General features: G+C 40.3%; 1 protein-coding gene across 2 annotated transcripts in view; it reads right to left on the reverse strand.

Annotated features, from left to right (window-relative positions):
• Positions 1–565: 565 nt before the first annotated feature.
• Positions 566–22538, reverse strand: part of LOC109698139 (polycystin-2-like protein 1) — a 45062-nt gene continuing 23089 nt past the window's right edge. The window contains exons 3-5 of one of the 2 annotated variants that reach the window (XM_074078522.1): positions 22150–22264; positions 4619–4784; positions 566–4143 (exon numbers count right to left, since the gene is read on the reverse strand). In XM_074078522.1, coding sequence (XP_073934623.1) covers positions 4114–4143; positions 4619–4784; positions 22150–22264 — 311 coding nt within the window. In that variant the 3' untranslated portion in view covers positions 566–4113. The remainder of the gene's footprint in view (positions 4144–4618; positions 4785–22149; positions 22265–22538) is intronic. The other variant, XM_074078523.1, reaches the window with a different exon arrangement.

The following is a 22538-nucleotide window of genomic DNA, read 5'->3' on the forward strand; positions in this document are numbered from 1 at the left end:
TAACTCATAGGAAAGTTCCTTCTGGATTAAGAATACCTCAGAAATAACCAAAGAGGGAAGACCTACAAAAGCCCTTCCCCTAAGGATCAGTTTAAAATTTAAGGTCCAGGCTGACACCCACGAAGTTAGAGCAACCTGGGTAGCGATAGTTGACAGGACGTAACCCTTCGCCCACTCCAGTGACCATGGGTGTTTCACGAGGCGGAGATCGAGGACTTCCAGTATGCCGAGGACTCAGAGACATATTTCTACTCCTGTCGTTGCAGCAATATTTTCTCCATCACCAGGGAAGATTTGGAGAATGGGGAAGACGTGGCAACATGTCCTGGCTGCTCTCTCATTATGAAAGTGATCTATGGCAAAGATCAGTTTATGTGTGGAGAAATTGTCCTAGCCCCTTCAACCAACAAAGGATTAGTTAAATGCTGAAGCAGCTTCAAGAATCCAAATCCTGAGCGCCTGGGGATGAGCCAAGATGGAACTATCAGGTGCCTAGTTACTGGCTTCTCCAGGACAACTGCGTTATTGCTCTTTCATTAGAGTCAGTCTTGCCCTCAGCTGCTGAGTTTGTCACACCTGGATTTCATGCTTAGAACTTTGAATTGAAAAGATCCTTAATTCTCCATCTGAGTTTAAAGGAAGATAATTTTATTTTTTTATTTATTTTTTCTCATTCTTGTTCTTTTATTAGATTATAAATCCACCAGAGGGTATGTATGAGCAGAGAGAAAGAAAAATTAGTTAATTTTTCTACTCTACAGCAGGAAGATCATTTTAAATCAGTGCTTTCTCTCACTTAGTTTCATCATATTTATATCGTAAACAATATAGTATCTGTAACAGCATCTACCTCAGTATTAGGGTTCCTTAATTTAAAAAATTATATTTTTGACTTAGTCATTAAAATGATTAAAATTGTCAAAAATAATTTAGCAGTGTAATCACGAAGCTCGTAGTAGCCTGCACAGGTACATGTGGACTCAGAGTCTTGGTTTCAATAGTACAGACTCAGAAGATGACACTGGATACAAAGGACACCCATGAGTAATCAACCACCTGTCTATTCCAGAAAGTGCTTTAGGTCTCCAGAATCCTTTGACTTTCCTTTTATATTTATGAGTGTATGTATACATGTATGTATTTATTTATTTTTACTGTACTGGGGCTTGAACTCTGGGCCTACACTTTCAGCCACTCCACCAACCCTTTTTTAAAAGTTATTTATTTATTTATTTTGAGATAGGAGCTCGCAAACTATTTGCCTGGGCTGGCTTTGAACAGCAATCCTCCTGATCTCTGCCTCCTGAGTAGTTAGGATTACAGGCGTGAGCCACTGGTGCCCAGCTTTCTTTTTCTTTTCAACAAAACTAAACTGTAAGTTCTTTGAAGTTGAGAATCATGTCAAATCTGTATGTGCAGAGCTTGCTGTAAAGTCAGAAAATAGAAGGAACTTAATATGTTTTTTTTAATTAATGAATTTCTAAGACAGCCATGGTGGTCCTCTGGTAGATTGGAGTGATACATGGAAATATTGATAGAAGAGGTTTGTGGTGTCCTGAAAAACTTCCCAGTGTAGAAGAGATGGGGAAACACAAAGGGAAATGAAGACTCATTGTTTTGCTTAGAAAACATAGGAGAGACGCTTGGATATGTAGGCATAGGTAATGCCTTTCAGAATAGGACTCCAATTGCTAAGAAAATAGAGCAAGAATTAACAAATTAAAAAGTTTCTGCATAGCAAAGGAAACAATTTCTAGAATCAAGAAACAACCTACAGAATGGGAAAAAATCTTTGCCAGCTATTCATCTGATAAAGGATTAGTATCTAGAATATATAAAGAGCTCCAAAAATTAAACACCAAAAGAGCAAACAATCCAATTAATAAATTGGCGAATGAATTGAACAGACAGTTTTTAAAAAAAGAAGTATGGTGGGCCAATAAATACAAGAAGACATGTTTAGCGTCCTTAGCTATAAAGGAAATGCAAATCTAAATGACACTGACATTTCATCTGACCTCAGTCAGAATGGCAGTCATCAATAAAGCAAGCAACAAATGTTGGTGAAGATGTGGGAAAAAGGGAACCCTTGTATATTGCTGGTGGGAATGTAAATTAGTGCAACCACTATGGAAATCAGTATGGAGGTTCCACAAAAGACTAATAAGACTAATAAGCACCACGTGTCCTGCTATACCACTCCTTGGGCATGTATCTAAAAGAATATGTCTGCACATATAGATACATAGAGAAATCTGTACCTGTGTTTATAGCAATAACCACACTACAGAATCAGCCTATATATCCATCAACTGAAGAATGGATAAAGAAAATTTGATATATATATATACAACGAAGTATTATTTGGCCATAAGGAAGAATGAAATTATGTTATTTGCAGGAAGTGGATGGAACTGGAAATCATCACGTTAAATGAAGTAAGCCTGACTGAGAAGGACAAATATTACATTGTTCTCTCTCACATGCAGAATCTAGACCTAAAAAAATAGGTCTAAAGTTTAAAACACAGGACTGTTTGGAGATAGCATGGCAACCAATGTGAATGGAAGGGTGAAAGGAAAGGGTTAGTGGGGTGAATACACATGTATGAAAATAGAATAATGAAACCTGTTAAAATTGGTTGATGAGAAATCTGGGATAAGAAAGAGTAATAGAGGGGTGAATTTGATCAAAGTACATAGTATGGAAATATCACAATGAAACCCCTTTGTACAGTTAATATGTGCTAATGAGAGAGAGAGAGAGAAAGAGAGAGAGAGAGACTATCATTTTGGAGCTCCAATCCTGGGTGGTTCTGAGAAACCTGTAAGTCCCTTAATCCTCACTATTACAAAAGTCCAGTGGGAACAGAACTTTATGGGAAACACACAAAAACATGTTTGCAGTTAGCAAAGTACATTGAGAGGACAGTATTCCTACTATCATTTCCTTATTCCTTGATTTTCCCTGATCTCTGAATCAACACATCTAACATGAGCCTTCTGTGTGACATGGAGATACTGCTTTCTGGGTAGACACTGGGATTTGTGCACGCTTGGCTCAGACTTCTGCTCAAATCAGCTTTAACCTCTTCTGAGTCAGTAGTTCTGTGGCTGTGGTGATCACAGATGGCAAAGTGACTGGACACAGAGAATGGAGGGAAGAGGGGACTCTTTCTTCCACATTCCCTTAGACCAGGGGATGCCTCCAGGAATCAGAGGAGTTGAGTACTGGCTGCCAGGCAAAGTAGGCTGCTGATTACAGGCCTGGAGAAGCCAAGGTCACTTGGGCATTAGTTTGAGGCCTAGAAGGTAAGGGATGTTTTGAGGGTCTGCCGGCAAAGGCATATTTCATACCAACTTTCCCTGGTATTTAATTCTCGAGATTTTGAGAGCAGAAACAGAACTGGTACTTTATCATTTCAATTTCCAAAGGCAGTCTCCTTAGCAATGGGCTGAATGTACAAACCTGCAGTGGTGGCACTAGGTTAAAGTTTAATGTGGTAACACTTAAGAAAGGAAGTGTCACCTTTACCTTTACAATTGACATTAAAGTTTAAAGTATGTGACATAAATGATTGTATTAGTTCTTCCAACATTCTGATAACTAGATAAGGGGCAAGAATTATGACATACACAAATCACAACCCTGAACTAAAACAAAGGTTAACTAATCAGTTCAGTTTCTCATCTAAGAGAGGTTATGTGGTTGTTTTCAGTAGTCTCTGCTTTCTCCACTGGCCAGCTTGTTTGCAGAGCACAGGCTGAGGAACTTACAGAAATGTGCCAGAATTTCTCAAGAGAACTTCATCTTCTTGCGATTTAGGTTAGGGTCTTAACAAGATCTGTGTGTGAGAGATGATGCTCCATTGGTTCACCAAGGCCTGCCAGTAAATCCCTTGACTTTCTTTGAAGGTGAAGATTAGGCTGACCTAAGACAAAATGATGCAACAATCAGACACCCCTCCCACTTTGGGGCCCCTGCCTGGCCTGCACCTCCATGGTGTCTCCTCAGCAAGGGCTTCACCGTCTCTTCTTTCTTTTTAAAAACTCATGCTGTTCATTTTCTCCTCTCTGAATAAAGATGACAATTGCAGGCTGGGATGTAGCTCAGTCATGGAGTGTTTGCCTGGCATGTGGGTCCCTGGCATAGAAAAAAGAAGAAAAGATGACAATTGGCTAATTGATCAATTAATGAGTTCATAGTTGCCAAATTCATTTCTCTCCTCTCCACTTTCACCTAATTCAACTCTGGGTTTTCCCACTACTGTATTGCACGTGGTTATCCATTTCCTCATTGCTTGTGTTCTCAGAAGCACTGGGCTGTGCTGACTCCTCCATCCTTAAACATCCTTTCCTTAAACCTCAGGACTCCCTTTCCTCCTGGCTTTCCTCCAACCCAGAATATTGGCCACCCCTTCTTAGTTTCCTTTTTTTTTTTTTTTTTAGGTTCTATTCCTCATTACCTTGGATTTTCACTTCCCATAGTGCTCTCTGAGGGTCTCTTTTCCTGTTCTCTCATTTGCCTTCTCATAAGCTCCATGACCTGGATTGCCTTTTCTGTGTTCAGGATTCCCACATCTGCCTGCCCATCTTGCTCCTGTGGGGTTTAGACTTACATTTCCAATTGCTTCCAGACATTTCAACTTGGGTGTCTCACAGAAGCTGCCATGCAGCACAGTCAAAACCGATTTCACACCCAGTCTTCTCCATCCTCCTCCTGTCCCCAATTCATATTCACAGTTGTTCAAATAGTGTTTAAACATGACTGTGTGCCACACAAGCCTACAGCGTGTACATAAGGGTACATGGGTTGCTTATAATCTTGTGAGGAAGGCAAACATTAAACAAAGAATTGTATAAATAGCTGCTTAGTCATAATTGTCACACCTGTTACCAAGGAAAAGATTAGGCATCATTCTGGACTCTTCTTCCTTCCTACATCGAATCACCAAGACCTATAAGTTCTAACTCCCAAACTTCTCTTCCAATTGTTCTCCTTTCTTCATCCCACTGCCATCAGAATCACTTCAGTGGTCACTTAGATTGCCAAAGTCTATTCTTAGCATAGCCTTATAGGTCTTCTGGATCCAGACCCTCACTACTTAAGTCTTTCCCTCATCTCTAACCACTCTCCCTCCTTGTCCTCTCTACTTCCATGACACTCCATTGAGCCTGAAAGTAGAGCCTAAAATATTCCCTCCCCTCTAGCACTCCACCATCCCTTGTCTCTTCTCCCACTAACCTTTTATTTAGCTACTTCCCTTTTTTTTTCAAGTCTTTAGAAAGTTTTCAAGGCTAGCTCCCCATATCATATCCTTTCCAAGTCTCTTATGGTTTCTGCTTTGCTGACATTCATCCTGTTTGTACTTGGATACACCATGAGGACCAGGCCATGTCTGTCTGGTTCACTGTGGTTCACTGCCATTTCCTTAGGAGTACCTTGCCCAAGATGGATTTTTCAATAGGTATTTGTTCAATGAACTTGTTACAGAGACCATAAATATGAGATGTTTAAAGGACTATTTAAGGGCTGCTATCTTTCAGGCAATCAATGTGCATTATAACAAAGGCTTACAGGAAGTGGCGTCATTATCCCAGTGGTATCTTTTGCTGGGATAATGATGTCACTTCCAGTGTCTTTTGCTGGTCTTACTTCCCCAAATGGGGGAAAAATCAAAGGAATTTCAGAGTATGCAGATAGGGAGATAGTAGACATGGCACATCAATAGGGGAATATTTTGTCCAACAGGTACTTGGGACCTTGTAGTAACCTTCAAATTATGCTGTGGTTTTATAGGCTACCTCTATCTGCCATTCTAAACCAAAGGCAGGAGCTGACCAGGCAAAGTGAGTACAGATGAGATGCAAGTGTTTCATTCTAGTTCAGCAAATCACTTGCCATGTGACCTAGAGAGAAATCCCTTCCTCAGTTTTTCCATGTCAGATGAGTATCACTCACAGCTTATCTTTCCAATGAGCAAAGAGTGTAATAACAAAATGTCAGTGTTATTCTCTGTCATTTTCAGATGCAAATTTTCTTTGTGTGTGTATTGTTATTTTTTTGTTTTATCATCAATGGATGAAGACATTTGTTCTTTGGAGCAAGGATTTTCAGATGAAAATTTTCTAATGTGGATTTGGTATTAACTCACTATTCCAACATTCTCCATAATGAAAGTAAATCAGTATTGGTCTTTCTCTTTCTCTCCCTCACCTTTTTCACTTATTTCCTCTGCTTCCTCTCTCCCTTCCCTCCCCTCTCCTACTCTTCCCTTCCTTTCTTTTGTGAATAATTTCAATACAAAGCTCTTAGGTAAGCAAAGCAGGTGTCATCACAAAGCAGGTAGATGGAGTGGGGGCTGGCTAGAGGTGTGTAGAATGGGGCACAGCAGGTGAGGGGGCACCCTGGTGTGCAGTGTTTTACCCCAAGTCCAGTGAGGAAGATGTTCATTTAGTGAAGAAGGAGATATTTCAATAGTTTCAAGTGATCTCCCCCTTTTAAAGGGGCTAGAAGGATGTCTGTCTATGCTATCTGCTGGTTTTGGGCTTATTTTGCTTATGTGTTTTTTGAAGTTTTTTTTTTTTTGTGCAGTACTAGGTTTGAACTTAGGGCCTGATGCTTGCTAGGCAGGTGCTCTACTACTTAAGCCAATCTGCCAGCCCTGTTTTTTGTTTTTTGTGGGGTTTTTTTTTTGAGACATGGCTTCTCTATGAAGCCAAGGCTGATCAGGAACTATTAATCCTCTTGCCTTTGCCTCCCAAGTGCTGGGGTTAAAGACATGCACCACCATGTCCAGCCTCAGTGTGAATATTCTAAATCCAGGCCAAACCTTAAAGATTAGTAAGGCACATGTGTCAAGGTAAAAGGAAAAGTTATATCTTTACCTTATTTAATAACTGTTTGTTAGCTTGCTTTATAAATTCATCATGTAGGCCTCCTTTGTTCCTTTGGTGGGGCCCTGCAAATGGCAGGGCAGATCTGTTAAAAATTACCCCCAGTCATTTTGTTCTGCCTCATTATTCTAAAAGCAGAAATTAAGCAAGTAGAGTTTAAAAAGCCCTCTGGGCCTATCTGTGCCTTTCACCACATTATTATAAATTTCTGGTAAACATTTCATGAGCCAAGTTGGCACAGGGATAATTCAGCTATGGGAACAGCCAGCACATGCCAAGCAGTCACTTTTGAGCCAAATGTCATGACTGGAGATGGCCTGACCTGGTTAGAGCAGCCGTAAGTCCCTTCCACATTTCAGGATGAGCTCTGTACAGACTGAACCTCATGTCTCTCATGTGATCCCCTAAGTGACTCACCTTGCTCTACAAAAAACCAAGACGCCAGGTACATTTTACTGGAGGTCCATATTTTCAAATTGACCGAAGTTTGTAGTTTTCTGAAAAGTGAAATTGAAGCTACTCTGATTCTTCTCTCCTTCCTTCCCTCCTTTATTCCTGACAGACAAGATACATAGATTTTTGCTTTCAGAAGAAGAAAGTTAATGGGAATTTCTTTGGTCCTGGAAAGTGAACAAGTTTGTTATAGGAAGGAAGCTGACTAAGTTATACACCCAGAGTCCAAGACTTTTCCTTGTTGTTCCATGGCTAAGAGGGTCCCATCGTGTGCTCTTAAGCACGATGAGAAGATTCTTAGGCCTCTTTTTCATCATCGCTAACCCTACTGAATGAACACTTCTTTGCCTGTGCAAAGGAAGGGACTATCTGCATAAACTGAATAAACAAGGAGAAGTACAAATGTCATGTGAATATGTTTTATTCATGAGAAGCAGTATGAAAGCAGTGCACTGTGAAGAAAGAACTATGGGTCAGAGAGGATGTTTTTTTTCCAACCACACCCACATCCTCACAACAATCTCAGACAGTTGGAATACAAAGAAGTAACCCCAAAATTTTTGACTGCACCAAGAATGACTTCACAAGAAAGGGACAATTTTGAAGACAATTCTCATGGGTAGCAAGACTGAGTAGTCACATGGACTAGGATCCTTTCTAGTTCAAAGATTTTAGAATTTTAATACTTTGAGAATTTAGAAGTATAGATGATCTCTCAGCTACAAAAAAGACATTTCACTGATATTGGTCAATGCTGAAATTCTGACATAGCCCAGTCTGGCTGAGATTGAATTTGACACTTGATCTTAATTTGGCTTTAACTTAGTTGTGGCAACACAGATTGTAAATATATAAGATTTTAAAAAATAGTATTAGCTTTGCTTGGATGAATATAAAAGATTGCAAAGTATGCCTTTCACTGACATAGAAAGAAGCTTGGCCAGTGCCTTTTCTTTTCTATTGAGTCATTAGCTTAATTACCAGGCCGGGGAGAAGAAGATGCTATAGATTTGTGAAGCCAAAGTTAATTGAGGGAATGCCCTCTGGGTTATACCATCTGGGGAACTGTGAGAGGCCTGGTGTCTATTTCTTCTCAGACCAAGTGTGGAGTGGGGTGAGTACATGGAACTCTGACACAAAAAGTCATGTTTTGAAAAATGGAAGAAGAGCTACTGATAGGAGCAGAGGCAGCTCCTACTCAGTACTACCCAGCACCAGCTGTCCTTGCTGAGTCTCATCCTGAGTCTGTTGGGGAGAGTCCCCCTCCTCTCCATCCCAGAAACATCACGAGGAGCGTCACTTTCTCCCACAGCCCAATGACTGCAGGTAGTGTTATCCTCATCCTGAACACTGGTCCTCCTGAGAGTGAAAAGGCCAATTCCTGCATGTTTCCTCCTGGTTCTCATGGCAAGTAAGCCTTTAATTCAAGTTAGTAACCTTCTTGCAATTAAATATTGAAAAGACATAAATATTGCAGTTGTTATGCAAGTATATTCATGAAGAGAGTCTCTTTTTTTCTTCACATCTCGCTCCCAAGACCATATCCAACCCATGAGGGAGTTCTAACTCTGTAAAAAAAAAGATTTATGCTAAGAAATGCAAAGCCCGGCCCCTTTTCCTCCTTTATGAAAGCTCACTCTTTGAAGGGGCTCTTTAGGTAGACCTGTTAGTAGATATTGATTCCAATCCCAGCTTGCACAGGTGTGTCCAGGTGACTATCTGACTCAGAAGCTGCCTTTTGACTACCTTAAACCTGGGAAGGAAGCAGATTAGTTTCTAACAAAGAGAATGGAAAAACCAAGATGGGAGATTTTCACTAACATTCTATAGCTTTCTGATTTCATCTTTATAATGTAAGTACACTTGTGTAGAAAGCAATGGGAGAAAAATCCCTATTTCTACAGACCTGGAATTAAAAGTTAGCACACATCCCACAAAACCCTGGAGCAGAATCAAGCTTTCTGTTTCCATATGGGGTGGGAGCTGAGTTTGGACAATTGTCTAACATGCTCTAAGTGTTCAACAACCACCCTCTGAACATTAAATGAATAGTCTCTGCCACGTTCAACTGGGAGCCTCCTCTCTGGGGTTCTGTGCTCTCGTAGTGATCCCAAACTCTAAGGAGTAACAGGGATACTTCTCTAGTTTGATTATAACCAACTTGGGTTTACTTACCAAGACCCGAATACATTTTTTAACCAATTCCTGTATATGTTAGAAATCTCAGAGCAGATGGCATTTGATAGCCCTCCACTATTAAAAAGGAAAACTCATTCTACAGAGAGTACGGAAGTCAGCAGCTTCCAAGCCCTGAATGGCTTCCTACCTCATTTCCCACTGCCATGGCAGATAGATGCGTGACAGTTTTCATGGGTACAGTGGTCATGGATTAATGTGGACTGGAACTTTGAAGTGAGGATGTAGCATTATTAAAGAAGAAATCTGGCTTGACCAGATTTTAAAGTGTTATACAACATTTATTGTCCCAAGGGACTAGTAAATGACTTTAAGAAAAATTCATGTAAAACGTTTCTGTTATATTGTCAAGTATGAAGGGCAGTCCAATTTAGCAATTACTTAAAATGCTTGAAGAGTCAAGTATATGAACAAATAGTAAGCAATGATGCAGTCTTCTGCTTTGTTTTAGTCCTCCCTCCCTCCCTTCTTCCCTTCCCTTCCCTTCTTTCCCTTCCCTCCCTCCCTTCCCTCTTCTTTCTTCCCTTCTCCTTCCTTCCTTCCTTCCTCCCTCCCTCCCTCCCTTCCTTCCATTTAATAAGCACTTACCGAGTACATGTCAACAGTTCTAGACAGTATGGGAAATACAAAGGTGTGGCAGCGCCTTCCGTAAAGAATTTCATAATTGAGTAGAGGACATAGGATGTACATATACAAATATCCCCAGTGTCATACAATGTAATTCAAGTCATAAGAAAAGTGCAGTTTCTTTCCTGGAGTGATAAGACATTGTGTAGGAAGCTGGTCTTTGAGCAGAATAGGGACAGGATGAAGTAGCAGGGGCAGACCTTTCAGGCAGAGGACACTGCAGGGGTGAAAGCAACTCCCTCCTTGTTGAGGTCTTCCCTGACCCTCTCCACTGTATACTCTTCTCACAGGAGGTGGACTCCCCTGCTCCTTCTGCCCTCCTGTATTCTGTGATTTCTGCATACTTTTCATTCTAAAAGTTATACTGTAAAAGTGTTTGCAAAGACTATAAACTAAATGAGGACAGAAACCCTGCCCTTCCATCTTTGTTTTCCTGACATTTAGCAGGGTTCCTGATAGAGTTACCTACTCAATAAATTCTCAAGGGAGAAGGGAAATCAAGTGCAGAATTCATTCAGGGACAGTGAGTGTTACAATTTGACAGGAATGAAAGAATCATGAAGTAGAGCAGTGGGATTAAAAGAAATTTGATGAGTAGGTATGATGGTGTCAAGTGTTGGTGAGAAAATGGAGGCATGGAAGCTCTCACACTGCTGGTGAGCCTGCAAATTGGTGCAGCTGTCTTGGACAAGAATATATCAGCATCTAATAAAGCCAAAGATGTTCCTATCATGTGTTCCAGAAAATCCAGTGTTAGGGAAAGTATTGCACACATTCAAGGAAACAGATACGGAACGTGCATGACAAAAGGTTGGGAATAAACTCAATGTCCATCTGTCAGAGAATGGAGTGAGCAATAATAGCTCCTTGTATCAGTGTGGGGAATATTATAAACATAATATTGAAAGAAGGAAAAAAACAGAACTGAAGGAGAATTTCTTTTATCATTTATATAACTACTAAAATACTTTAAAACCACATCATATTATTTATTACTTAGGAATATACATATTATAAATAAATATAAATATATGCAGTGAATAATAAATGAGTAGTCTGTCATCACACACACACACACACGATGTATGTTTGGGCTGGTGAAACATCAAATTCAGGAAAGTAGGGAAGAATTTGTGATCAGAGAAGTGTATGGAAGGGCCTCAGCTATGTTAAACTTGTTGGAAGATATATGGGTATTTGGTTGTTATTTTATTTTATTTTTTGGCAGTACTGGGGTTTGAACTCAAGGCCTCATGCTTGCTAGGCAGGAGATCTACAACTACAACTTGAGCCACACTTCCAGCTTTGTTGTTATTTTTAATATATTGTGGTATATCTTCAATATACTTATGCAATACATCTTAACTAATCTTTTAGAAGATTAGTTAGACCCAGGTTGTGGTAAGACTAGAATACCAGGTTAAGGATATGTATTAGTTAGGCTTTTTGTCACTACGACAAATAACTGAGCAAAATAGTTTAAAGGAGGAAAGATTTATTTGGGCTCAGTTTCAGAGATTTCAGTCCATTGTTTCTGGCCTGTGGTGAGGTAGAAACTCAAGGCAGAAGGGTATGGTGAAGCAGAACTAATAGTCACCTCATGGTGGTGAGGAACTAGAGAAAGGAGTAACAGGAAGGGGCCAGGGCCAAGATACACCCCTTAAAGGCAAGTCTCCAGGAGCCTCCTTCCTCCAATTAGACCCCATCTTCCATAGTTCCACTACTTCCCAATAGTCTATGCAAAATTTGAATCTATCAATGGATTAAACCATTGATTGATTAGGTTAGAGCCCTTCTGATCGAATTATCTGGAAACACCTCACACCTACAGGTGCGCATTACTATCTACTAGGTGTCTCTCAACCCAAGCAAGTTGGCAATCAAGGATAACCATTATATGAGGTTAGATACTCTTGTAGGCTCTCAGGCAGGTAGGAGATATTATAATAGGTATGTTTCAAGTCATTTAGAATAGTGCTATGTAAGACAATGGGCAAAACCACTAAGGTGTTAAAACCATATTATAAGATATGGGCAAGAAACATCCTTCCCAGCTGAGGTGTTCACTAGCTTGGGTTTAGATGGAATGGGAGTGGATGACTGGGGAGCAGCTTAAGTGTTCTAAAGTCGAAGAGAAAGCTTTGGGGCCAGTGGCAAATACATAGGCTGTAAAGGACCATAGGGACCTAGAGCCAAGAAACATGCTTTTGTCCAGCCTTGGTCAGGAAAGGAATGTGCCCTGCTAATGCGAAGGAAATGAAGATGAGAATATTGAATAGACGAAAAGAGAAAAGGGCAAGGCTTTCAAGTGGTCATGTGATAAAGACAAAAGAAGAAAAACAAAGTATCAGGTATATAAATAAAAGAGGAGAAGGCTCACTCACTTACAGGAGTGGTGACACACTCCTGTAACCTCAGCACTCAGGAGCCTGAGGCAGGAGGATTTGGAGTTTGAGGCCAGCCTGGACTCAAACACAGCAAGACCCTGTCTCCAAAAAACCCCCAAACCCAAACCAAACAAAACACAAAAGAAAGAAAAAAGAAAAGAGCAGAACCAAATCATAGATGAAGAGGAGATGTGGAGACAGGGTTTCCCAAACGCTGGTAGAGGTGGGGGAGAAAGCAGCCTCTTAAACTTTGACATGGATAGAGGGACGCAGTGAGGAAAGAGGGCCCACCTCAGAACACAGAAAAGATTGATGTTGGCGTTGTAGACAGAAAAGTCGATGAAGACCACCCGAGTGCCCCTGTCCAGCCACAGCCCTTCCTGAAGGTCCCGGAGTGCCTCTGCGCTGGCCTGTCGGGATTCTGGAAGGTCCAGGTAGTAGCCACCTCCGCTGTAGCTTGTGAGCCTGCCCCAGTGGGAGGAGCCTCCTAGCTCATCCTGTGAGTGGTATGTCCATCTGCAGCAGAAAAAGCCCTCTGATATAGGCCAATCTCTTTAATGAACATTGATGCAAAAATCCTCAACAAAATAATGGCAAACCGAATTCAGCAACACATCAAAAAGATTATTCACCACGACCAAGTAGGCTTCATCCCAGGGATGCAGGGGTGGTTCAACATACGAAAATCAATAAACGTAATAAACCACATTAACAGAAGCAAAGACAAAAACACTTGATCATCTCAATAGATGCAGAAAAAGCCTTTCATAAGATCCAACATCATTTCATGATAAAAGCTCTAAGAAAACTAGGAATAGAAGGAAAGTTCCTCAACATTATAAAAGCTATATATGACAAACCTACAGCCAGCATTATACTTAACGGAGAAAAACTGAAACCATTCCCTCTAAAATCAGGAACCAGACAAGGATGCCCACTATCTCCACTCCTATTCAACATAGTACTGGAATTCCTAGCCAGAGCAATTAGGCAAGAAGAAGGAATAAAAGGAATACAAATAGGTAAAGAAACTGTCAAAATATCCCTATCTGCAGATGACATGATCCTATACCTTAAAGACCCAAAAAACTCTACTCAGAAGCTTCTAGACATCATCAATAGCTATAGCAAGATAGCAGGATATAAAATCAACATAGAAAAATCATTAGCATTTCTATACACTAACAATAAGCAAACGGAAAAAGAATGTATGAAAACAATTCCATTTACAATAGCCTCAAAAAAAAATCAAATACCTAGGTGTAAACCTAACAAAAGATGTCAAAGACCTCTACAAGGAAAACTATACACTTCTGAAGAAAGAGATTGAGGAAGACTATAGAAAGTGGAGAGATCTCCCATGCTCATGGATTGGTAGAATCAACATAGTAAAAATGTCGATACTCCCTAAAGTAATCTACATGTTTAATGAAATTCCCATCAAAATTCCAATGACATTCATTAAAGAGATTGAAAAATCTACTGTGAAATTTATATGGAAACACAAGAGGCCAAGAATAGCCAAGGCAATACTCAGTCAAAAGAACAATGCAGGAGATATCACAATACCTGACTTCAAACTATATTACAAAGCAATAACAATAAAAACAGCATGGTACTGGCACAAAAACAGACATGAAGACCAGTGGAACAGAATAGAGGATCCAGATATGAAGCCACACAGCTATAAGCAACTTATCTTTGACAAAGGAGCTAAAAATATACGATGGAGAAATAGCAGCCTCTTCAACAAAAACTGCTGGGAAAACTGGTTAGCAGTCTACAAAAAACTGAAACTAGATCCATGTATATCACCCTATACCAATATTAACTCAAAATGTATCAAGGATCTTAATATCAGACCCCAAACTCTTAAGTTGATACAAGAAAGAGTAGGAAATACTCTGGTGTTAGTAGGTATAGGTAAGAACTTTCTCAACGAAACCCCAGCAGCACAGCAACTAAGAGATAGCATAGATAAATGGGACCTCTTCAAACTAAAAAGCTTCTGTTCATCAAAAGAAATGGTCTCTAAACTGAAGAGAACACCCACAGAGTGGGAGAAAATATTTGCCAACTATACATCAGACAAAGGACTGATAACCAGAATATACAGGGAACTTAAAAAACTAAATTCTCCCAAAACTAATGAACCAATAAAGAAATGCGCACGTGAACTAAACAGAACTTTCTCAAAAGAAGAAATTCAAATGGCCAGAAAACACATGAAAAAATGCTCACCATCTCTAGCAATAAAGGAAATGCAAATTAAAACCACGCTAAGATTCCACCTCACCCCTGTTAGAATAGCCATCATCAGCAACACCACCAACAACAGGTGTTGGCGAGGATGCGGGGAAAAAGGAACCCTCTTACACTGTTGGTGGGAATGTAGACTAGTACAACCACTCTGGAAAAAAATTTGGAGGCTACTTAAAAAGCTGGACATCGATCTACCATTTGATCCAGCAATACCACTCTTGGGGATATACCCAAAAGACTGTTACTCCAGAGGCACCTGCACACCCATGTTTATTGCGGCACTATTCACAATAGCCAAGTTATGGAAACAGCCAAGATGCCCCAGCACTGACGAATGGATTAAGAAAATGTGGTATCTATACACAATGGAATTTTATACAGCCATGAAGAAGAACGAAATGTTATCATTCGCTGGTAAATGGATGGAATTGGAGAACATCATTCTGAGTGAGGTTAGCCTGGCCCAAAAGACCAAAAACTGTATGTTCTCCCTCATATGTGGACATTAGATCAAGGGCAAACACAACAATGGGATTAGACTATGAGCACATGATAAAAGCGAGAGCACACAAGGGAGGGGTGAGGATAGGTAAGACACCTAAAAAACTAGCTAGCATTTGTTGTCCTTAACGCAGAGAAACTAAAGCAGATACCTTAAAGCAACTGAGGCCAATAGGAAAAGGGGAACAGGTACTAGAGAAAAGGTTAGATCAAAAAGAATTAACCTAGAAGGTAACACCCACACACAGGAAATCAATGTGAGTCAATGCCCTGTATAGCTATCCTTATCTCAACCAGCAAAAACCCTTGTTCCTTCCTATTATTGCTTATACTCTCTCTACAACAAAATTAGAAATAAGGGCAAAATAGTTTCTGCTGGGTATTGAGGGGGGGGAGAGGGAGGGGGCGGAGTGGGTGGTAAGGGAGGGGGTGGGGGCAGGGGGGAGAAATGAACCAAGCCTTGTATGCACATATGAATAATAAAAGAAAAATGAAAAAAAAAAAGAAAAAGCCCTCTGAGCAAAGAGAGGTCTGAGCCAGTGCTTTACAGCTTCACATACATCTTGTATCTATACACACACACACACACACACACACACACACACACACACGCACACTATATATATATATATATATATATATATACACATATATGTATATATATATACATATATGTATAAATGTATGCATATGTAACATGGGATATATGCATATATTATATAGTATATGAGTGAAATACAGCTTACATATACTATATATGAAATGTGTATTATATGATACATACATAATAAAACCACAATACAAACACATAATTTCATATACAATATATATTTCACACAAATTATTTTGTTTGATACTAACAACTATTTGAGAAGGGAAAGAAAATATCACATTTTGCAGAAGAAGAAACTGAGACTTGGAGATTTCTAAGATAATTAGCTGACAGTACTGAAACTCAAATGGAAATCTCATTTTTCACTTTGTCACTCAGGGATATGGAAGGCAAAACCAAGTCCCACTTTTGGTTCCAACCCTAGTAGTCTCCATAAGAGAAGCACCTGGACTATAAATACAAAAAAGATCCCTTTGGATATTGTGGTTTGCAACTACCTGTTCAACCCCATGATTCTCTGTTCTAGCCCCTTAAATTTCCACCATGAGCTCCTATTTCCTCCCACTTCATTCCTGTCCTATCTAGTCCCTTCCCTTTCTTCCCTCATTTCTCATTCTTGACCCCTTGCTGCTCCCCCAATCAGTTCCAAGGGTTGGACACTCTAACCAGGACTTGTATGGCAACATCATCTTCACCCATTTCCACACTCCCAAGGGAGTTTGGGCAGAGATGCCTTCCTTGGGGCAACTGCCTACTGAGGAGGATAAGTGAGACTGACCTGTGTGTGGTAATAAGCACAGAGGCTATGGCTCTGTTTGCTAACCTAACTCCTTCATTTCGAAATGGCATACACCAAAGTCCTCAAAGAGTCATAGTTGAGACTCAGGGAGATGGCCCCCAAATTCCCTGAAGTGCTCACTCAAAGGCTCTTAGTAGTAGATTAAGGAATGTGAGCCATGGCCAGGCTCTGGTTGCTGTTCCACTTGGTCTAGTATAAAGTGTCCAGGAGTGGGTTCTGGGCAAACAGGACTACGAGTTGGATTGGGCCTGGCCCAGCCTCCTCCCCACCCTTACCCTTAAAATGGCCTTCACTTTCACTTCTCTGCTTGTCTCCTGTCTCTTTTGGTTAGACCCCTCAACTGACCCAAGAACTTTGCCCAGACCCTGATCTGACTCTTTTTAAAATGTATTTTGAGGTTCAACCTCTCTTCTGAGTCCCAGTTCTACTCTAGCTCCTAGTTTGATTTCCAGATCAAAATTCCAGTCCTTCATCCACCTCCACCTGAACTCTAGCCTGATCCATTAATTCAACTTGATCTTTGACTCAGTCTGATTCCAGACTAATCTGATCTCTGGGCATCTGACCTGATCCATTGTCTGACCTCCCTGAACTTTGCTCTTTTGTCTCAAGTCATTGAGAAGGAGAGGAATGTCTATGGCAATACCATCCTGAACACACCTGATCTTGTCTGATCTTGGAAGCTAAGCAGGGTCAGGCTTGGTTAGTACATGGATTGGAGGAGAGGAAAGGGTGGAGGAGCTCTCACACTCAAACCCCAGAAGTCTGCCATGCTGCTGATGACTTGGAAGAAGACTACTGTATTAGACAGGGTATGTAGAAAGAGCTCAGACATTGGGCATAAATATTTCTGCAAAGGGGCATGAAAAGAGGACAATAAGCACTGCTCAATGCAGAAATTTCTTGGCTCTGGGAAATAAGAACTATGAAGTTAAGCTGAGTCAAGAGACAAGAGTAAGAGTCCGGAATGACAATGTCAAGAGACAATTATTGAGAGGGATCTCTTGCTGCAGGGCAGTGGGCTTTCTTGTCTCCTCTGAGGAATGGAGATGGGAACTGTGGTAAGGACACAGTGTCTTGGGTTGTTTTGTAGTGACCTATGGAATGACAAGCTCCAGTGCCTATTACTACACCAAAGTGATGTCTGAGCTCTTCCTATATACCCCGTCTGAGAATATGGTAGGGCGTGAGGGGCCATGAGAAAGTGAATAAAATGTTTTCACATGGTAAAATAAAGCCAGAAGCAAAACATAGCACAAGTAATACAAAGTTTATTAAGAATAGTAAAATTTAGCCCAGTGCATGGTGGTCTTGCCTGTAATCCTAGCTACTCAGGAGGCAGAAATCAGGAGGATTGTGGTTCGAAATCAGCCCAGGCAAATAGTTTGCAAGACTCTATCTTAAAAAAGACCATCACAAAAAAGCGTTGGTGGAGTGGCTCAAGGTGTAGGCTCTGAGTTCAAGCCCCAGTATCGTGCATACACACACACACACACACACACACACACACACACAGAATGATGTTTAATATGAGAAGAAACAATACTCCCCCATACAGGGGAGCAGGGCATCTCAGAGAGGGGATTGATGGTGGGCTTTTTGTGTCCCTGCTATATTGGAGCTTAAGGGGAAGTCTTTAGAGAGACTTTTATAAATTTATCAAGACAGCATTCATGGATTGGTAGAATCAACATAGTTAAAATGTCTATACTCCCAAAAGTAATCTACATGTTTAATGAAATTCCCATCAAAATTCCAAGGATATTCATTAAAGAGATTGAAAAATCTACCGTGAAATTTATATGGAAACACAAGAGGCCACGAATAGCCAAGGCAATACTCAGTCAAAAGAACAATGCTGGAGGTATCACGATACCTGACTTCAAACTATATTACAAAGCAATAACAATAAAAACAGCATGGTACTGGCACAAAAACAGACATGAAGACCAGTGGAACAGAATAGAGAACCCAGATATGAAGCCACACAACTATAACCAACTTGTCTTTGACAAAGGAGCTAAAAATACACAATGGAGAAATAGCAGCCTCTTCATCAAAAACTGCTGGGAAAACTGGTTAGCAGTCTGCAAAAAACTGAAACTAGATCCATGTATATCACCCTATACCAATATTAACTCAAAATGGATCAAGGATCTTAATATCAGACCACAAACTCTAAAGTTGATACAGGAACGAGTAGGAAATACTCTGGAGTTAGTAGGTATAGGTAAGAACTTTCTCAACGAAACCCCAGCAGCACAGCAACTAAGAGATAGCATAGATAAATGGGACCTCTTCAAACTAAAAAGCTTCTGTTCATCAAAAGAAATGGTCTCTAAACTGAAGAGAACACCCACAGAGTGGGAGAAAATATTTGCCAGCTACACATCAGACAAAGGACTGATAACCAGAATATATAGGGAACTTAAAAAACTAAATTCTCCCAAAACTAATGAACCAATAAAGAAATGGGCACGTGAACTAAACAGAACTTTCTCAAAAGAAGAAATTCAAATGGCCAGAAAACACATGAAAAAATGCTCACCATCTCTAGCAATAAAGGAAATGCAAATTAAAATCACGCTAAGATTCCACCTCACCCCTGTTAGAATAGCCATCATCAGCAACACCACCAACAACAGGTGTTGGCGAGGATGCGGGGAAAAAGGAACCCTCTTACACTGTTGGTGGGAATGTAAACTAGTACAACCACTCTGGAAAAAAATTTGGAGGCTACTTAAAAAGCTGGACATCGATCTACCATTTGATCCAGCAATACCACTCTTGGGGATATACCCAAAAGACTGACACAGGTTACTCCAGAGGCACCTGCACACCCATGTTTATTGCGGCACTATTCACAATAGCCAAGTTATGGAAATAGCCAAGATGCCCCAGCACTGACGAATGGATTAAGAAAATGTGGTATCTATACACAATGGAATTTTATGCAGCCATGAAGAAGAACGAAATGTTATCATTCGCTGGTAAATGGATGGAATTGGAGAACATCATTCTGAGTGAGGTTAGCCTGGCCCAAAAGACCAAAAACTGTATGTTCTCCCTCATATGTGGACATTAGATCAAGGGCAAACACAACAAGGGGATTGGACTTGGAGCACATGATAAAAGCGAGAGCACACAAGGGAGGTGTGAGGATAGGTAAGACACCTAAAAAATTAGCTAGCATTTGTTGCCCTTAACGCAGAGAAACTAAAGCAGATACCTTAAAGCAACTGAGGCCAATAGGAAAAGGGGACCAGGAACTAGAGAAAAGGTTAGATCAAAAAGAATTAACCTAGAAGGTAACACACACGCACAGGAAATCAATGTGAGTGAACTCCCTGTATAGCCATCCTTATCTCAACCAGCAAAAACCCTCGTTCCTTCCTATTATTGCTTATACTCTCTCTACAACAAAATTAGAAATAAGGGCAAAATAGTTTCTGCTGGATTTAGAGGGGATGGAGGGAGAGGGAGGGGGCGGAGTGGGTGGTAAGGGAGGGGGTGGGGGCAGGGGGGAGAAATAACCCAAGACTTGTATGCACATATGAATAAAAAAAAAAGACAGCTTTGGGTTTCCTATCAATTACATTTCATCACAAACCCTACCACAATCCTTATGTGACATGCTTTTAGCCTCCTGGTTTTTTCCTTATCTGCCTGTTTCCCTTTTGTTTTACTTTAAGAAAAACACTTTCTTTTATCCCTCATGCCCTACCATATTCTATCAATTGTATCTCAGCATGAACCCTAACACAATCGTTCTCCAACATGCTTTTAGCCTCCCAGTTTTGCCTTTATCTACCGATTTTCATTTTGAAATAATCTTTTGCTTTTAGGACAAGACTTTATTTTTTTCTTTGTAACTTTCTTTACATACTTACTGCAACCTGTCCACACAAAGCCATAGATATTATGTAGGCTTTCCTGCTACTTGGATTTTTTTAAAAAATAAGTCTTTTACAGAGGCCAATAGGAGAAGGGGATCAGGAACTAGAAAAAAGATTAGTTTGAGAAGAATTAATTTAGAAGGTAACACACATGCACAGGAAAGCAATGCAAGTCAACTCCCTGTATAGCTATCCTTATCTCAACTAGCAAAAACCCTGTTCCTTCCTATTACTGCTTATACTCTCTCTTCAACAAAATTAGAGATAAAGGCAAAATAGTTTCTGCCTGGAAGCCAGGGGGTAGCGGGGGAGACAGAGGGGGTGGGTGGTTAAGGGAGGGGGTGGGGGGGAAGGAGGGAGAAATGACCCAAACATTGTATGTACATATGAATAAAATAATAAATAAAAAATAAAAAAGGATACTTAGACCTTAAAAAAAAAAAGTCATTACATGAGTCAAGAGTTACAGAATGTCTCTATCAGGACTTGACTGATGTGCAGACACTTCTGTTAATGATGAAAATCTCTGTTAGATTAATATATACTACTGTGTGAATAAGTCTTCTAATTTTTCTAAAAAAGAAAGAAAGGAAAGAGTTACAGAATGTTACATTCCAAATAGGGCTGGCTAAGATAACCAAACTTCCAAACAGTAAAACTATCTTAATACAAGCAAGAAAACAGAAGGGAGAGAAAATACACAAAGAATCCAAAGTCTATACATTTTATCCTTGTAGTTACAGTTTAGGATACAAAAGGCAAATTGGTGGGTAAGTATTTGGTCTTTTTAGATACAGGAGGAGGAGTAACCTCCCACTGTTGTGTAAGTTTTGCAAGATGATAGCCCAGAAAGAGAGAGAAAAACTGAAAAAGTAGTCCCCCATATTGATAAATAATAAGGTAGGCTTACCAGAGTCAGATAAAAAAAAAAGTCCTCCTGAGTAGTGTCTCCTTGAGTTTCACTGGATTTAGGTCACCAAGTCTGGGGACCAGAAAGTTCTGGTATGGACAGAGAGGAAACTTAAAAGGAGTAGGTTTACTAACGCAAAGCAAAGTGAAAGCAAAGCGAAAGTGCAGCCTCCAGATGGGAAGGTGGGCAGGCTCAAGAAGGAGGACTGTGCTGAGGTCCCAAGACCTCTTTATTGGGGTCTGCAGACATGGGGGTGGTCAGTCCTGGAAGATGGGTTATGTGTCATTAACTTTTAGAGACTGGGCTATATGTCAACAACTCCTCCCGTATATTGGGTGGGGGGAGTTTTGGGTCTTGGATGGTTATTTTTTTAATGGGCTCTAGGGACTGTGAATTATCAAGACCCTACTGTATGCCACAAGTCATTCTGTTAACATCAGCAGTCTAGGATGTGATTCCTTATGGACAACAAAACCATGGCTCTCAGCCATTAATTTCCTAATCCCTGCCTAGCCCCTATATCAAAATGATTTTTCTATTTACAATTAGTGTTTTGTGAGGAGGCACTTTAACACTACATAAATATCTGGCTATTCATGGGTCTCTTACCTTCTACACGACCAGAAAACACCAACAGTCCTAGATGCTGTGTCCTTCTCACTGTTCACATTTCTGTTCCCCAGAGGAGATAGAAAGTCCCATGGTCCTGGAGCCAGACATGTGCCTAGATGGGAGCCCACGAGATGCCTTAAAGTACACATTGATGACTTTTGCCTGATTATAACCGATGTGGTTATTAAACGGTGACTTTTTTATTCCAGCCTTCCCACTGAATTTGTTAACTGGCATATTTTTCAAGAAAGATTTTCTGGTTTTCTCCATTCCTTTATTCATATATGTATATCAGTTTGAGCACATGCATTATTGTTCCCCTGCCCCATGGGTTATAATTAGTTACTATTAATTTTGTTACTGAAAATTTTGACATGGTTATGAAA

Source organism: Castor canadensis, chromosome 7 (assembly GCF_047511655.1).
Source record: "Castor canadensis chromosome 7, mCasCan1.hap1v2, whole genome shotgun sequence".
Classification (NCBI taxonomy): Eukaryota; Metazoa; Chordata; class Mammalia; order Rodentia; family Castoridae; genus Castor; species Castor canadensis.